Source organism: Seriola lalandi, unplaced genomic scaffold (assembly GCF_002814215.2).
Source record: "Seriola lalandi dorsalis isolate HSWRI2012SDOR001 ecotype SW California unplaced genomic scaffold, Sedor1 jcf7180002054927, whole genome shotgun sequence".
Taxonomy (NCBI): domain Eukaryota; kingdom Metazoa; phylum Chordata; class Actinopteri; order Carangiformes; family Carangidae; genus Seriola; species Seriola lalandi.
In genome coordinates this window covers 602,645-621,918 of record NW_019525479.1, presented here as the reverse complement: position 1 = coordinate 621,918, position 19,274 = coordinate 602,645, and the positions used below count along the sequence as shown (strand labels likewise).

Below are 19,274 nucleotides of genomic sequence, written 5' to 3'. Positions count from 1 at the left end.
TTCAAATGAACCTAGATATGTTTCATCTTCCCAAAAGTTTTTTTTCCAGACAGGCTTTTTCTTCATTTTATGTTCTTCAAATATGAAAGGCAGAGAGATTTTGGCAAAAACTTGAAAATGACAAAAAAAATGAAGTATGCCATTTGCAATAAAAAATTTCATAAAATAGTTAATTTGTATTTAATGTTAATGGTTCAATGAATGTCAGGCTGAATGGTCGGACTCCACACATTTTCACCTGACCAAATCTAAAGTTTGGACACCCCTGATGTAGACTTTATGACATTTAGAAAAAGGTCCAGAAAGAGAGAAAAAACTGTTTTTATAATATTCTAACTTTGAAAGGTAACTCTATGGGGGGGTCATGTTTGGAAAGCACTGGGTATCATTCACACTGGAATCATGCACATTATTGCTGTCTGTACTGTGCATGTTGTGCTAGGCCATTGTGAGTTACAATGATGTGTTTTCACCAGCTTGTGAAGACAAAGGCAAATTTCCATCCCATAGACAATTATGGGATTATTATTATTATTATTATTGTTATTATTAAATAACTGGTAGACTTGACTTAAAGCGTTTCACATTAAATTCTGGATTTTTTTTTTTTTTAAGGAAGGTAATATAAGGAACTGGGAAGGAAAAGGATAACTCAGGTTCAAGTTTCAATCAGTTTCGGTAGGTAACTGACATATTGCATAAGATGAAACAAAATCCCTTCCTCTTTCTGTGAAATGCACTTTCAAAGTGTGGGATGGAACTATAACTTTATACTTGATTTATATAAATTATTTTCTTGTTGCTCGTCCGGTGGTTTCATGTTTACATCACCAGTATGTCTGGTTCATATGAGATATGGCTCAGATAGAAACAGCTCGCCTGGCTAAGTACACCCTTGACCTCAGAAGTTGGTGTTGCCCTCTTTAATAGCAATAACGTTTTGCATAATTGTCCACCAATTGGTTTGCCTAAATTTTTGATCCATGCAAAATCCCTTCAGTTGCAAGATGTTTGAGGGTTTTCTGCCCGTTTCAAATCCCCCAACAATATTTCAATGGGATTCAAATCTAGGCTTTGACTTAGCAGATCCATAACCCTCTGATTCTTTCTTCTTGAGCTATTCCTTGGTGGATTTGCTAGTGTGCTAAGGATCATTGTCCTGTTGAAAGGTCCACTTCTGGAACAACTTCAACTGTATGACAGACGGTCCCACGTTGTCGTCAAGCACTCTTTGATATGATGCAGGATTCATAGTTGAATCAATCAGTGCAAGCTGCCCAGTCCCTGAGGCAGTGAAGTGACTCCAAGCCATAACATTTCCACCAACATGCTCCACAGTTTGTATGAGCTGTCTTTGACATGCACTAGACATGTCCTCTGTTACTGTGGCCAAACTTTTAACAATCCTTTATTGGTCCAGGGCACATTATTCCTTGTATGTTTGCCTGTGTTTTCAATGGCAAACTGGAGTCTTGCTCTAATGTTCCTTTTGGACAGCAAAGGCTTTTTCCTGGCATGCCTCCAATGCAGGTAGACATATGCTCTTTGACACCAGCAGTTGGAAAAGCTATCCACAGACCCTGTGATGAAATTTTGGGGTTCTTGGAGACTTGTTTTTGCATCAAATGGTCTGCTGTTGGGCTGGATTTGCTGTGGCAGCCAGTCCGTTTGAAATCTACAGCACTTAGAGACAATTTGGTGGATTGATTTCTTTCAAATTTAATGTTTTTAAATCCCTTGCCAGACATCCACAACCGTTTATGAGAAGGCCTTAGGGAGTTCTTTTGATCTTGGCACAATCATTGTTTTTATGGATGTGAAGGTGTCATGCATGTAAGGGTGTACTTACTTCAGTTTTATGTGTCAATTGTTTGAGTATATTACCATTTATTAATAGGCACTGTTTCAAAGAGGATCAAATGTCATCAAATATCAGTTCAAACATGTTGAAAAGGTCAACGATACCCATTCAGTGTACTTAATTAGTCAAATGGATAAAACTGCAGTCCTTTGAAGTAGTTAGGACTGGCCAGCATGTCAAAATATATCCAGTTTTTCCTCTACATTCATTAAGCAGTGGCGGCCCGCCACTGCTAAATCATAGCCGCCAAGCCTTCAAATTTCTTAACTTTTTTTTTTTTTTAATTGTCGCAAATGCGCCACCGCCACATCTCTCCACCTTCACAACACAGCCTGTGTGATGATGAGCGCAACAGCGGGGGGAGGGGTGGTTGGGGGATCCTATTGGAGTTAATTACTCGCGAGAGCGCGGCCTTGAAAATGACATCACGTCAGGCACCAGGTGAGAGTCAGAGAAGTTCAGTCGTGAGGAATAAGGCAGCGAATTACCGGAGAAAAGGTAGACTTATTAGCCAACTCAGTGAAAGTGAAACCCCAGGCAAGGATTACATTTGGAACTTACCTCATCAGACTTGTTTTTACACTCACTGTTTTTTTGGAACAATACATGAAAACGCTTCACACCTGTATTTTTATCCAGGGAATCACTTCTGCCTGGGGGAAGCATGTGAAGCAACAGCAACGCCTACAGCAGAACACATCATCTTTATAGAACATAAAAAAAAAAAAAAAAACCCGAAACCTGAGGCACATTTTGATGATATTGCATGTATTGTATTGTGTAACGCTGCTGCTGATAACAGAAAAAAAACTGCATAGAAACCACATCGAATAGACAGAAACCAAGAAAGACAGCAAAGAGGAAGATGTAGTTCAATGGAAAAAGGGAAGGAAAAATATTTAGATTTACAAATGCATAATTAGAAAGTGCAGAGAAGAAAGGTTTTGCACAATTTAAAATACATAGAAAATGACAAAGATAACAAATGGCATATAGTGCAGGGAGAGGCAAAAAGCCCAATGGGCTTAGTCACTGAGGCTAGTTGATTTGCAAATGTGGACAAAATTATATATTAAGACAAATGATTGATGCAATTACAACAGGATGCCCTGTCTGTTTTCACCTGTGAGTTAAGCATATGACACCCTGTGTCCTCTGACCCATGAATCGGATGAAGAAAAACCCCTTTAACACAAGGAAAAGAAAAGGAGGCTCAGGAAGAGCATTGACAAGAGAGACTGTACCTACCAGGTTTTTGGTGATGTCTTTAATGTTATGATCAAGGGAGGGGTTTGGATCAAACGTAATACCAAAGTTATTGACTGTCAGACTTTGAGAAATCACACAATGTCTGTCAGACCGGGCCCATGACCAGCATCTCAGTTTTATCTGAGTTTAGGGGCAAGAATTTTTTTTGACATCTAGTTTTTCAAGCAGGCCTAGGGTTTGATCATTTGAGAAAGTCCATCTGCTTTTACAGGCACATACAGTTGTAGAACATCAATGTAGCAGTGGAGACTAATTCCATGGAAGTACAAAGAGAGAAAAGCTGAGGACCAAAAACAGAGCCCTGGGGTATTCTTTATTTCACATAAAGTATACGGTGATCAATGACATCAAAAGTCGTATTGAGGTTGGTGCCAAGGAGGTCTGTCTGTCTACCAATAAAGTTCAATGATGAGACCCAATAGGCAAACACTACAATTCATTCATTAAAATTTACTCAATACATACTATTATATTATGACTCAAAATAATTTTGTGACAGTTGGTGAGGCTGTATAATTCATGGCTGAAAATATGGTCCTTTAAAATGAAGCTTGCCAGCTACTGATATTTTGTTCTGGTATTCAGTATCTTTACATTTTCTTACAATCAGACACATTTGATTACCAAACTATAGACCGCCAACCGTGACACCTGTCTACATGCTAACGAACCAACCTATGAGTAGTCAGTAGTTATTACTAAATTATTACATGAGCACTCGTTACTCAGACCCATAGCATAGACCCAAACAGACCAAAGTACCTTCCAAAGTACTCAAAACCACCTCTGTGGTAGTTTCCATTACAGTCACTGTCTAGCAGAAAACAATGCTAGCAACACGTGAAATTCTAAATATTGTGATCCCCTCAAAATATTTATTTTAGTCTCCTCCGTCAGCCCCCACATGCAGCAAAAGTGTGATTACTCACAGCTAAAACTAACCTGTGAGGCTAAAGTAACACTGACGTAAAGACATAAGTTGCTGCATTGTTGTTTGCGGCTTATCAGATGTAGAGAAACTGCACAGACATTTCCTGTTTAGAGGGACTTCATGTTCTAGAAGAGATTTCACAACAACAATAACTTTCTATTCTGTCATTCTGTGTCAACCTTTTTATTTCTCACTGTCTGACATTAAATTCGACTAAACTTTTCCTATTTTAGGTCAGTTAGGATTACCAAAATTATTTATATTAAACAAATGTTGTCAATTAATCAGAAGCTACCAAAGCCATGACATCATCGTCTGGGCTTTCCCAAATTGTTTAAAGGCATAGTAATCTTAGTGTATGTAAACTTCTGACTTTGAAGAAAGTAATACAAAATTATTATTCTGGCATAAATAATTTTGGTAATCCTAACTGACCTAAAACAGGAAAAGTTTAGTCTGATTTAATGTCAGACAGTGAGAAATAAAAAGGTTATGTGTCTTTTTATACAGTGTATGTAAACTTCTGGTTTCAACTGTAAATATATATATAAAATTATATAGCCTATTTTAAATGGTAACAATTTTTGCATTTATGTCCAGCCCATACAAATATGTATGTTTACCTATGTATGTACATACATTACGTACATATCAATCCCAAAGCCTGTCAGTGTGTGATACAATATATATAGAATTTTTATATGTATGTTGTTTTATAAACCTGCCTATATCAATTAAATATCGTTAACATATATGGTCGCAACATTTTATAATTTAAAAGACTCATAATCTCTTAATATTTTTAATATATATACATATACAAATTTTACTATAGATATTTCATTTATGTTGTGGAGATTTATATATATGTGATAATAATATATCCTCTTATAAGTGACGTATATGGCAACATCACTCTTGATTCAGGGACATACATGTCATAAATTACAATTCTCTATGGGATAGTAATAAATAATATAATAATAAATGACATCATGCTGTTAATGTTTTGTGTGTAAAATCTTAATCTGAAAAAGAATTACTGACTTTAACTGTCAAATAAAGATGTTTTACACTTCAAGTTCCACTGAATGAAGAAGGCTGTGGGATGCAGTTGAAAGCTTTAACAAAAAGTCTAGTAAGTGAGCTTGGACGTTAAAATTTATCAGATATGTTTGCAGCGATAGGAAATGAACAACTCTTCCAAATTAAAACAACAAAATGATGTTTGTCACTGTCCATGTGTCAGTGTTTTGTGATCTGACACCGCTATCAACAGGGCGACATTGTTGTCCATGCTCTGCAAAATAAATTATCACAATCTGCAGACTTTGTGGCTCCATATCAACGTCACCTTGTCTCCTGATAGGAGACAGGAGTTGAAAGTCCTACTGGTACTAGGTAGCTTTGTCAGTTGAAGGTAAGCATATGCTGTTTTGGTACATTTACTGAAACAACTGATGCTCCTCTCATTGCATGGTCTTTGCTATTCAAACAGAAAAGTAACTGTAATTGTTAAAAATGAGAGGTCAGAGGTCATTTAGTTGACATTGCATGAATTTAACAAATTTATTTTCAGTAACACATTGTGCTATAACATACAATTCTTCAATCATATATTTGTGTGCGTGCATGCGTGCGTACGTGCATACGTGCATGCATCACTGTATTGATTCCTTGTCTATTTTTTTTTTAGCCCACTTGTTTAAGTTTCCTCATGTGTCATCCATGTTCCTGAAAACTGTTCTTGTAACAATGAGTAACCATAACCGTAACCATTCTTTACATACACCTAACAATACAGCGTATTCTCTACAGCTCTGATTCTGACAAGGGCATTCAACAGAACAAAACCTCTGTGAACGTCTGAACGAATCCCCCAAAAAATCATTTTCATTGGAGCCATGGAGCTGTGCCATTTTTCTACAATGATAAAAACATAAGTTGGGGACAGGTACAGTCAATAATTTGTTTAGATTCCCACCCTGAGATAAAGCTAAGTTTGAGCCATTGGTGCCTAAGCAACAAACTCTTAAAGTGAATGACTAATGTGGCAGGGAACATTTATTTATGTTTGTATTTTTATTCAAATGATTTTGGATTTTGCCATCAGTGAAAGTTCAGATCCAACCAAGCAACATTTCTGTCTCCAAGTGACCAAACAATAATAGCAAGGTGCTGCGTCCTGCTTTCCATGTGTGTGGGCCTGCGTGTAGGATTTCCCTGTCTGCATTCATTGAAATGAGAAATACTACCCACAACAACAATACCACCGCAGCACTGTGCAATATAATTTCCATGCTGTGTGTGAGAGTGTGAGCCCATCTTTTGTTCTACTTTCCTGCTCTCCTGTCCTCTCTCTTACTTCCTCCATCCACCAATCTGTTTGTTTTTTCATGCAAAAGTGAGAGTGTACACAAGGTCTTCCCAGGGAGTTTTCCAAATATCCATAACAAGCTTGTAAAAACAGGATTATTATACAAAAATTGCAACATCATATGATATAACTTTTTATTTTTAAATTTCTGGTAATATCCGCATGTTATTGTGCAGCAGCATTCATTTATTATCTTGCCAACAGAGAGCTGGATTATATGCCTAAATTTGATCTTGTTGGCTCGATGCCTGGTGGGAAGTGATGAAAATAGAGGGGAATATCTGACTCACTTGCTGCCATCAAATTGTATCAAATTTCAGTGTTACAGATCAATTCGTCAGGGATTGACGTGATGACCTGTACCGTGTAAACATCATGTGTCAAAGGAGTGGCTCCCTTACAGAGGGAATGAAACTGAGTCAAACCCTTTTGAAACATTTAGCTCGTCAAACAAAAACAAGTTATAACATGTTGAGTTCTGAGCGTCAGAGCTGCAGGTAGATGGGCTGTGTTAACAGAGCCAGGTTAGCTTTTTCCCCCAGATCCCAATCTTTGTGCTAAGCTACGCTAACCAGCTGCTGGCTGTAGCTCCTTAGTGAATGTACAAACACAAGTGGTATTGGTATCTTATCATTTAACTTTCAGCCAGGAAACAAATCAGCAAATAAACATTGTGCAGTTATGCAGAAGTTGTTCTGGAAAGTTGTGGTGAAGAAGAAGCTGTGACCCATGGTCATGAATTCTTGGTAAAGATCGAAAGAATGACACTGCAGGTACACGTGGCTGAAATGGGTTTCCTCTGTAGGGTGGCTGGACCCAGTTTTAAAGATAGGGTGAGGAGCTCGGAGGAGAGTCACTGCTCCTTCATGTCAAAAGGAGCCAGTTGAGGTGGTTCTGGCATCAGATCGGGATGCCTCCTGGGTGTGGTGGATGGATGGATGGATGGATGGATGGATAAAACAAATCATCAGATTTTCAAGTGCCATAGCTGCCATGCAGAGACATTGCACGAATTTGAAAAATATTGCCACTAGACAGATCTAAAAAAGATTGGTGTTGAACACAATCCAGGGTTTGCACAATCAAACATTCATATTGACCTGCTGCTAACAAGCTATCCATTTTGATACTAAAGTTTTTGGCATGGATGTAATCTTTCAGTGCGAAATGAAACTGAGATAGCAAACAAGTATATATAAATATATACATATATATCGGCATATATACAGTATACATGTTTTGCAATGATTTGTCGGCCCACTTGTTGAGAAACACTGCTCTAGAAACACTAGATTGGGAAAGAGTCACTACACTGAGGAGCCTGAGGATATACTGATGACGTAATAGGCAGGTTACAATGTCGAGCACGTGGGCGGTCAAGTGAAGTACAAGACTGGAGGGATTAATTTTGGTTAAGTACAGTCAATACAAAGCACTTGTGTATACAAATGCCACAATTAAAATACTTTCTCATTTGTAATGATGAAGTAATCAATGCTAAATTTTTCTCATCACGTCATTAAACAACATTATGTCATCATTGATTAAATGATAAAGTCTAGTTGTCCATGTCATGGACACTCCTGTATTTGTGTTGAGGAATATTGTGGTTAAATCATTAAAAATAACTTTGATGGGTAAAAACTTCCCTAGGTGATGCAATCGGTGAAAAATTTTTAATTTCAGTCAAATTACTCAAGACATAAATGACACAGCAGCTCACTGCTAACTTCAGAGGAATCTGACAACAAAGGGCATTTAATTTGATCTAAATTCTATTATTATATAATTTGAATCAATAATAATAGGAAAATACGTGAAAGTTGCTGATTGTATACTGAAAATATTAATATGCTTAATGATTAATCAATAAATTTATCCATTAAGACACAGTTTTAGTGATTCTTTTACCCATTACACATTTCCTTCACAGGTCAATATAAGTTATAGAAAAAGTGAAAAAGGGCCAGATTTGAGCTGACATTTCAAGTGGACATGACCTATCCTGCCTTTTGTCTTTTTCATGCTTTTCACAATCTGAGATCTCGTCTGCACTTTGTTGGAAAAATCAGAAAATTCATTTCAAGTGTGAAAATGAATGAATAAATGAATCTCAGCGGGTTTAGATTTGATGAAAACTACTACTTTGTTTGTGCTGAAATGCAACAATCACCATGGTACCATGGTAAAACTTTTAATGTGTACAGAATAATTAATTTGAGTTGTTCAATGAATGCAGTAGGAAATATACACAGGTCTAGATGCAAATGATATCAGTAATACAATCCGTAACAAAATCAGAAAATTTCAGGCCAAAACTAAAAACTGTACAACTCCAACCAGCTTTCAGCAAAGAATGAACAAGCATTGTTTTAATTTTGCAAGTGGAACATCCAGCAGCTTTAAAAGCCAGATATTTAAACATTTATTGTACTTACCTGTAATTGTAAATATTACAATATATTTCCCATATTCATACCTGGAAGAATCTTGTAATACACAGCCAAGACGAACATGATCTCAGAAAGTCATCCACTAGTTATTTAGCTGGTGTTTTTGGTGAATGTGAATGACTGATGATGTGACTCAGTGTGATGTGAGCTATATCTATATTGTGTTTCCAGCTCTTACTTGTACTAATGGGGACAGCGTGCAGCAGCCCGCTCTGTCCACAGCACTGCAAAGACACTGACATATATGCAGAGCCACGCTTCCAACATGTGTCAGACCTCCATCACACTTCCATTGCACCCTGGAACCTGACGTGAGTTTTCTCTGCATTGCACAAGCAAATTAAGGCACTGTAGATAGATGCAGCAGTAGCTACGCTTTATTTTGTCTACGGATGATCCCTAATGTCAGCTAGTTTCTAACTATAGCCTTATGTTACAGTTTAGCTAACTAATGTTAGCTAGTGGAAAGCACATCTTTCATGGCATTTCATTACCAATATTAGATGTCATATATTATCTAATGTTAGCAAACACTGGTGTTCAGTCATGAGCACTGAGACAATGGAGGCTTAGTTGTAGAGATACGTTTTGACGTCAATATATAGTTTATTATTTAATTTTAATAGGTCTTGTGTGGGTGTAGTGGTTTAGTTAATCTTTTACCTTTTTGATATCAGCTTTTATGATAGTCACCCCCTTTGTTTTATCTGGTTGGGTTATTGAATATTAAAATCCATGTGTAATTGTATTAGCAGTGGTGGAAAGTGATTAAGTAGCCTACATTTAAGTACTGTACCTAAGTACAATTTTGAGGTATTTTTACTTTAATTGAGTATTTCTATTTTATGCTACTTTATACTTCCACTCCCACGACATTTCAGAGGAAAATACTGTACTTTCTTCTCCATTACATTTATTTGACAGTTTCAGTTAAACAAGCAAAGGACTGTAATGCACTGTATGGGGTTCCCTTTAGTCTTGGAGAAAAAGTTGACCCCATGATTGTCACTGTTTTCACAGACTAGTTCACACTTCTTCTTGTGAACTCAAAACAATTAGGCTCCGAATTCAGTTTCTGCTTGCTTGCTTTCTAACCTCTGCTACTGCGTGTTTCACCATTGATTTGTCATGCTTAACTCCCATTGTTTACTCACTGGGAGCAAGGGAGAAAGGTAAGTTGATGATGAAACGGGGATCAGCCATGACACGCTGACATCAGACCTGTTGACAGAGTGAACAGGGATACTACCGTGTAGGCGTGTTGTTAAGGCTTCCCCTGAGTTAAGTTCAGCGGAAGCTGAGTTGTTCTATAGCGGCATCCCCCGCCACGCCCCCAGGAGCAATCCCTCTCAGTGTCCCTGTGGCTTTTGTGGTTTGTTGCCTGGAACCAGTCTATCAGGAAAACCACATGTTAAAGTAAAAGTGATTACTTCTAATGTACACTGATACTGAACATGAGTTCGCTTTTTTCCTTTAATCTGGTTGTGTGTGTTTTATATACTCATCCTACTTTCTCAGACAGTAAGGAATTCAAATATGAAATAATCTAAAAATCAATTAAAGATTGAAGTAGAATTGTATAATATAAAATTCCCAAGAGGAAAATGGACTAGAAAGTTCACTATATTAATCCCTGCAAGTTATATTATTGAAGTTATTGAAAGTTTTGGTTTTAAGTCAAAACTTTAAGTTCTGCTAATTCATTTTGAGAGTGAAACCTAAGAATTCATACTATAGACATTTTAATGACTTTCACGGCCTGATGTTTACTAAATTGAATTTATCACTGTTTAAAGACCCTGTAGAAACCCTGGAGGTTCAAACTAAATCAATCAAAAAAAAAACAACAACACACAAAACACACACACACAATATAAAGAAGTCAAAAATTGAATATGAAATGGAGATAACATTGTATTCTTGGCACTGACCCCTGTCCGCCTGCGTTGTTTTCCCTTATGCAAATGTGCTCTTTCGTCACCACTGCAACAGTGGATAAAACAGCAAAGGTGCGCAGAGACAGAAGTAGACACCACCAGCTGTGTGAGGGAGGTTTCCACCAACACACTCACACTCATTCATACAAGCTAATAGAGGAAAGGCGGGTCTTGTTTCATTCAGATTTCAAGGCAGTGGCATTTGCTTTTTCATCATCACTATGAACTTCACTGCTCTTGTGGTAAGTACTCCAAAACTTTTTTCACTGTAGACTAAAAACTTTGTACCAGTCTAAGAATTTGAGTGATTTTATAAGGCTTTTCGTTTATTTACTTTAGTGTTCATGCCTGCCAATACTTGAAGGGTGAGAATGTTAGACTGTATGTCTTATGCTCAGATGTCCTGATCCTGATTGGTCAAGTAGCAGTTAGTTGGCCCAAGAGGACACCTAAGTGTCATACTGTGCAAGGCCTGAAAATAACTTAAAAATGTCATCCAAGAATAATTTTGACTGAATTCATTAAACAAAACAAAACTTAAAACTTATTGCATATATAAAAGCAGGTAGAATGAGAAGATTTTTTTCAAAACAATATGATTATTAACGTTTTTAAAGATTATTATTTGGCTTTTTTTATTTGGTAGTTGCTAGTGAAGACTGGAAAAGAAAGAAAACAGAAATTTGGAATGCAGCCAAGAGGAACATGATCTCAGAAAGTCATCCGCTAGTTATTTAGCTGTTTTTTTTTTTGTGAAAGTGAATGACTGACTATGTGACTCTAAAATATATCTATATCTATACTGTGTTTCCAGCTCTTACTTGTACTGATGGGGACAGCGTGCAGCAGCCCGGTCTGTCCACAGCACTGCAAAGACACTGAAGAACATGTAGAGCCACACTTCCAACATGTGTCAGACCTCCAACACACTTCCATTGCACCCTGGAACCTGACGTGAGTTTTCTCTGTGTTGGTCAGGAAATAGTAGAGGAAGAGAACATCTTACTCAAATACAATTAAACAATTAAACTTACTGTATAAATGAATAAAAGTTAAAACAGCTCTTTTAAAAGTTTATTTTATGCTGATGTCCCAAGGTTTCCAACCAGACTGATGGTTGCATTATGCTCAAACAGAACTGGCTTGAACAAAGTGTTGTTGGAAATTAATAATATAATTATATATTATATAATAATAAAAAAACTCTAAGAGATAATTAAAAGCTAAAGTGAACAGGTATATAACAGAATATTTAGAAGATCTGCTGTAGAGCATCTAAGGGCTCGTGGAGGGACACTTCATCAGTGTTGTAAGAGGTTGCCAAACCATTAAGGGCTTTGTATACAAATATAAGGAAAATCAATTCTAAAGGATACAGGGAGCAAGTATAGTGTAGCCAGTACAGGAGTAATGTGCGCTCTCCTCCTTGTTTTCGGTATAAGTCTAGCAGCAGAGTTCTGAATTAGGTGTAGTTTCTCGTTTTACTTTTTTTTGGAAGACCAGTCCAAACCAGCTGTTTTGGTTACTTTAATTAGATCAGAGTCTAAAGTTACTCCTAGACTTGTTACTTCCATTTTATTCTGCTGGTTTAAGTGTCCGTGCCTGGTAGAAAATGCATCTCTTTTGACATAGGCGCCAGTCAACAGTATTACTGTCTCATCCGTTGAGTGATTGCAGACAGGCAAGTTGTCAGAGACTTTAATTAACAGATAGTCTCTCCTGGAAGGCATTCATAATGTTGCACTTGGCTGTTCACATGGAAAGTGACAGTAACATCACTTCACCTTTCTGATGTTGAAACAGGGTGAGTCTGTGTCAGATGTAAAGTCATGGGATCACCAAAATCATTATAATTAATAATGTAGCTAAAAAATGTAGTTGCAGACTTGCAGGGAAATTTGTCTAAAATAATACAGAACAAATCAGTAGTTGATGCAACTGTTGTGGAACAAACAAATGTATTAAAGCTGAAATCCATAATTTTCATCATTTGTTTGCCTCTCTTGCTTCCACATATGCCTCCATTTATTCATTGACATGTTCTTTCCCCCTTTTTTTCAGTGAGAATTATGAACAAGGTAGAGAACCTTATGCCATTACCCATGCTGTGTGCAAGGACTGCAATGTGACGGGCATGATCTCCAGGCCCATCTTCCTCCGGATTTACGTCTACCAGAGGAGGCGGAACCGTGTGGCAGGCAATCCTGATGTCTGGTGCAGGTGTCCGTACAACCTTGCTGTCGGATGTACGTGTGTCACTAAATAGTGGCAATGACCACAGGACATCAGAACAAGTCATAGTGTCTGATGTCATAGCATCTGTTTTATCTGTAGGAAGAGTAGTTAGATCATGGTATACCTTTTTCAGTAACCTACATTTTTAGCATCAGTAAACCAGTCAGCTTTGGTCTATTTTGGTCAAGCTCTTGAATATACCTCTACTTTTATCCATGTGCATACATCTAATTTATTTTATTTATTTATTGATGGATTATGATTATATACAGTATAGATACAGACAGGTGACAAATTAAAGGAAAAAAAACATGATAAAGTGTCTTAGTTAGGCACCACATGCTGCCAGAACAGCTTCAGTGCTCCTTGGCAATGATTCTCTGGATCTCTACTGGAGGGATGGACACCGTTCCTCCAAAAGATATTCCCTCATTTGGTGTTTTGATGATGGTGGTGGAGAGCGCTGTCTAACATGTCGCTCCAAAATCTCACCCGTCACCCGTCTGTCTATATAATAATTTCACCCTTTGTGATGGGCTAAATATAATTTCGTTATGGAAACGGTCAAAGCCACAGTTGTATGTATGTCAGTGACATAATTGAACTCTAGAACATGTTTTTTTTTTTTTACATGTGATAAAAATGTAATACTTTGCTGCATTTTTGGCAGTATCCAAAACTTCAGAGTGATGTGTTTTCATGGGGGAAATGCAATTTTCTACATGCTTTGTAAGATGTGATATGCAGCCTATGAATATCACACATTTATTACATGTATCATGTAATCTGAAATAACAACAATATAATACGCTCAGAATATTTGTGTTCAATACAAATGTGAAAATGATTATGCATTATGTGCATTCTAAAATGTTACCATGCTTGTGTTTACTGTACCCTCACTAAAATTTAATAAATTCATGCTAAATCGACATTAGTTGGACTTGTTATATCTTTCTTTTAGAAACAAAAACATTTGTACCTACCTATACACCAAAACATGCTACTCACTGCCGTGTATGTACTTTTGGTGTGGGACTGTTTCTCATGATCAGAGCTATGCCCTTTAGTTCTAATGAAGAGACCCTAACATTTTGGGGAAGGCACTTTCCTGTTCCAACCCTATCCAACGCCTTTGGGATGATCTGGAACACTGACTACGAGTCAAGCTTTATTGCCCAACATCAGTTTTAGAGTACTAGTTGGTTTCTGGGTGTGTGAGGGAGTTATGAAAGAGCCACTTACAGTGGAGGTCAATGGGAGCCCAACAAGACATTTTTGCCTTAGGGCCACCTAGGAGTTTGAGACGGCCATGCCTTGGGAATGTTAGTATTATTCTTAGTACTGTAAGGCTGCAACCAGCAATTATGATCATTATATTTTTAATAATCAATTGATTGTTCAGTGTTTAAAATGTCAGAAAGTAAGGGAAATGCCAATCATTCACATATTCACATTACTTTACAGTCAAAAATGTAAAACTGTTGAGTTTACAACCACAGAAAACTACAAAAAAAACTCGCAAACATTCACCTTTGAGGAGCTGGTACTAGGGAACTTGTGGCATTTTTGCTTAAAACAATTATCTGTAGAAGAAGAATTAGGAGATTACACATTGCACCCATGTGCGATCGCTGAACAATATTGGCAATATTTGTTTTCTCCATTCTTTTGGTTGCAATTTTATAACAAATTTTATGACATGACATAAAAAACATTTTCCTACGGGTATTTTCCTGTTTTATATTTGGGGTATTTTACTCAATATTATTTTGTTTGATTTTATTTTGAACGACCAATTTTACTTCCTAAATTGCTTATTGTAGTTTTTTTGATAAATAAATAAAATTATTAGTGAAGACCGACGAAGACCATTTTGCACAAAGTTAATATTTTGTCACATTCAAACATGAAAGGGACTTTCAAACTGTTGCAACAAAGCTTCCATCTAAATCATTGTCTGAAATATCATAATATGATGTAGCATTACAAATTCCCTTAATTTGAACTAATGGGCGTCGCCTAAACCACAGTATCTGGACAGAGTATCGACATCCTTTCCGCCAGTTAGTGCATTTAATTAAATTCGTAAATCCAGCAGGTGGCGACACTAACAGTCACACAGAGATACTTTTATTTCCTGGTCAACGACTCTTCCTTTCCTGTCGGCCATTTGTCGTATACGGTGGGTTTCTGACGAGCTCTCGTCTTAAAACGTTTAAAATTGATCATATATCCGCACATAGCCGTTTTTTCTTTGAGGTTCGTCAAAGTTAATGTTACTGTGTGACTGAAGGTTGTGTGTCGATGGTGGTTTTTGCAGAAATTGTGCGTAAATAACAGACGTTTGTCGGGTAGTGTGAGCAGCCACATGCGGCCGTGCTGTGCGCTCCCTAAGCTAACTGATGCTAGCTGATGCTAGCTGGCGAACAGCGTTGAGTCACATTCAGAAAAAGTTGCAATTTCTATATCTACAGTGTTAATTTATGCTGCTTTAACGTTGGATTTTATTAAAAAAAGAAGCGGCTGTTAAAACTTATTTTTTATATGGGCTAGTTTGTTTGTTAGCAGGGTTACGGTTTTTAGTTAGCATCAGAGACAACGCGTCTGGTCCTCTGATGTCTTTTTAATCTAATATTTGTCTCCTTCAGATTTGTAGGCGACCACCTATACAACCTTTGAAACATGCAGAACGACGCTGGTGAGTTTGTGGACCTCTACGTCCCACGTAAATGGTGAGTGCCTTAACATTTATATTGGGGTGGAGGATTTTTGGGGAACTGTCTGTGGTTACACAGTGGAAAATACACCTGGCTAGCAAGAGAAAATGTTTTGAGTTTTCCTTGAGGCTCAGTTTGAAAGCTTTGTTTCATGTTGGGAGCAGTGTGACAGTATGAAAGACAGGGTATCTGTAAGTCCTGAAGTCTCAAAGAGTGTTAAATTGAGTTTCCTTCAGTGGCCCTTAAAGTTATCCTTTTATTTTATTATTATATAATTATTTTAACCAAGCTATAATGTTATTTAGAAAACTATTTTGGCAGTAGAGCTGAAACATTTCATAATTTTCAATCAAAACTAGTGAAAATGCGAACTATAAAGATTTGCACTTTTTCTATGCCACAAGATTGTAAACTGAGTATTTGGAGATGTTTTGGGTTTTTGCACTCAGATTTTCAAAACAAGACATTTGAAGACATCAGCTCCACAAGCAAAAATGTTTAGCTAATATTTATTAATTTATTTTGTGTTTAAGCTTCTAGAATATGAATACAAAGCCTTAGATTGCTGGCTGCCAGTACACTTTATAAACGCAACATTACATTACCAAGAAGCTCAAAATTTCTTAACTTGCAAATGTCAATTTTTGCAAAATCTTTGGAAAAAAGAAAAAAATTTAAAAAATTTATTTATTTTATGTGGCTAATACTACTGAAAAGTGTGGTGTGTGATTTGATGATAAACTATTAAAATAATTCTTCTGGGATACATCATTATTTAAGATGCATTTAACTGTGTGTTTTAAGTGATTTTAAAAAGGTCTTAAAAAGTCATAAATTAATCTTGGTGGCCTCTGCAGAAACCCTACAATGATGGTGATACTAATAATACTATTTGTGTATTGCAGCTCTGCTAGCAACAGAATCATTGGAGCCAAGGACCATGCCTCCATTCAGATCAACATTGCTGAGGTAAAAATCTGTTCTGTTTAAGAACTTAAGTCTTAGTCACATTAAAGATATGTTCTGCTTTATTTGTGGATGTTACCAGTTGCTAACACATTTTTGCAGACAGTTAAGAAAGAGTTACAGAAAGTCAGTATGTTGATTCTGTTCGGATTCTCTTTTTGTTGGAGATTTTTGTTATATTTGCCCTGCCATTGACATGCAGCAAATTTTTATTTTTTTATTTTTTGGTGATGAAAATCAAATGGCATGGTTTATGTGTAATTCATCACAGTGAAGATTAAACCTAAATAATTTGTGTATGTTACATTGTTGTTGTCTGCTGATTAAGTTGAAATACAGATAGGGGTAAAAGGTCTACACTGAAATACATGCATGCATACAAGCATGCGTTTGTAAATGGTGAAAATGTTATGATGAATTATGATTGGGGGTCAGTAGCTGTAACCCGCCAAACCACTGGTGTCGTACTTTTCAGATATTAGCAGGTTGTCCTGTTTTCAAGGATTTTTTTTTTTTTTTTTGAGATGCAAAACTGTTGTGAAGTTTAAGAACTTGAGTATTAACACAAAACAGCTTAAATTAGCAGAAAACCCACAAGTTTCCAGTTTGCAGCAGTTGTTTTGAAGTATAAATGTTGTTCTGTGCTCTGTCCTCTGCAGGTTGACAAGGTGACCGGTCGTTTCAACGGTCAGTTCAAGACCTACGCTATCTGTGGCGCCATCCGCAGAATGGTAAGTTGGAGCTGAATGTCTGTTGTGTTGTACTTTGCCTGCTGTCATATGTGGACAGAAAAGTCATCAGGATTATCTTTACTTGGAGACTCATGTAAAATGTTCTAATTATGGGGTGAAGTCATTATTTTAAATATTCATCAATTTGCCCTATTTAGAAAACTGAACAGGTAGATTAAATATGTCAAATCTGGTTTGTCAAATATACTTTTTTCTTTTCGCTTCTTTTTTTTTTGTGACATAATATCAGTGTACCAAGTGTGCATTAACTTCTATTTTCTTTTTGTCAAGTATTTAACTAGGGTGTGATTTATTCTGGAACCTACTAATTAATTAATGATAGAAAGTAGTGTTTTAACATAATTTGGAATATTTAGTAATTTCAGATATAATTATTTAAGGACAGAATTAGGCAAGTGTGCAGGGACACTGGTTTTTATATATATATATATAAACAATCTTGACATGGACCTCCTAAGATTTATTTTATAATGGTGACACTTTTCTAAATTATCAACCTAGCGACTGGGTTATAAAAAAAACTTCTCTAATAATTAAAAGGACTATAATAAGTGCATCATGAGAGCTTTTGAAAATGCAAATCTTAAAACTTTCTTTCCCACATATGTCCAACTTCCCCGCACTTATTTCTCAGACTCATCTCTCCTGTTCGTGTATCTCACTCACTGACTTGAGTCGCAATGATTGGCTGAATAGCACCATGTGCCCAGTACTGTAAAGGCTACAAAAGCTGGTTAAAACAGAATTGCTCCCTCAGAATTTGACAATTCTCAATAATTTTATAGGTTATTGACCCAGATGGAGTCTCAAACCCTATACTCTGTACTTGAAACCTGCATCTGCACGGAGATAACGGACTGTTTTTCCTTCTACAGGGTGAGTCTGATGACTCTATCCTGAGGCTGGCAAAGAATGACACCATTGTCGCAAAGTAAGAACCCGTCCTAAAATTACAGTTGAAGCATGCATGAATAAATACAGGGATTAATAATCTGTGTAGTGTATCTATATGAAATTTAACTGAGTAAATTCAGGCAGGATGTTTATCAGTATAGAATCTGTATCTGCTGAACTGGATTTGGCAACTAAAACCCTTTTCCCTTTCTGGCTGTTGTTTTACAGGACCTTTTGAGTGACGCTGGAGCTATGGGGACTTTGTAAAATAAAATGGATGAAAAAAAAAACTTTTGATGCCATTGTTGTAATTTCTTAATAACTCTTGAAAGGCATGAACAGGTCATGTGTTCCTTACAGCAAGTATGTCAGTTAACAATCTCAAATCAGTTGATTGTCATCAGTTTTCAACAGCCTTCCTCTGTTGCACCAAGATGTGGAAGCAGTGGAATAAACTGGTTAACTTTTGGTTTAAAATTGTAAAGATATCCAGATGAGGACAGACAATGTGGTCAGCATTTTAATTTGGTAACTGCCAAGGTATACAGACAAATGCTAAGTTTAGTGTTATTATCTTAGAGGGGTTTTTTGTCAGATCAAAAATGTTTTATCCGAGTCCCGTTTTAAAGTCAACATCATCTGTGCATCAAATGTTCTAAAATTCACCAGTAAGTGCAGGTATTGATACAAAGTACAATGATAGAAGAAAAGATGCGTATGAGAAATATGTTAATTTTTGATACATGAGATGTTTCTTGATTGGTGAAGTTAAGTTTCCAATAACTCTAAAAATGTTGATACACAGTGGTTTATTATTGACTATTCACCATGCTGTGTAGGTGATATGTGCTGCTCATGAACTGTAAGTGATAAAGCTGG

The 19,274-nt window shown here is 36.7% G+C and overlaps 1 protein-coding gene across 2 annotated transcripts; it reads left to right on the top strand.

The window, feature by feature from the left end:
- The first annotated feature begins 15,164 nt into the window (after positions 1 to 15,164).
- On the top strand, positions 15,165 to 18,781 carry rps21 (ribosomal protein S21). Of its 2 annotated transcripts, XM_023392915.2 has the most exons (6): positions 15,167 to 15,248; positions 15,715 to 15,798; positions 16,689 to 16,752; positions 17,409 to 17,480; positions 18,377 to 18,432; positions 18,624 to 18,781. In XM_023392915.2, exons 2-6 carry the CDS (start codon positions 15,749 to 15,751, stop codon positions 18,631 to 18,633), a joined length of 252 nt encoding a protein of 83 aa, XP_023248683.1. In that variant the 5' UTR covers positions 15,167 to 15,248; positions 15,715 to 15,748; the 3' UTR covers positions 18,634 to 18,781. The 2 variants fall into 2 exon arrangements, with proteins under 2 accessions (XP_023248684.1, XP_023248683.1); XM_023392916.2 differs by lacking the exon at positions 18,624 to 18,781 and having other exon boundaries at positions 15,165 to 15,248; positions 18,377 to 18,436.
- Positions 18,782 to 19,274: the final 493 nt, after the last annotated feature.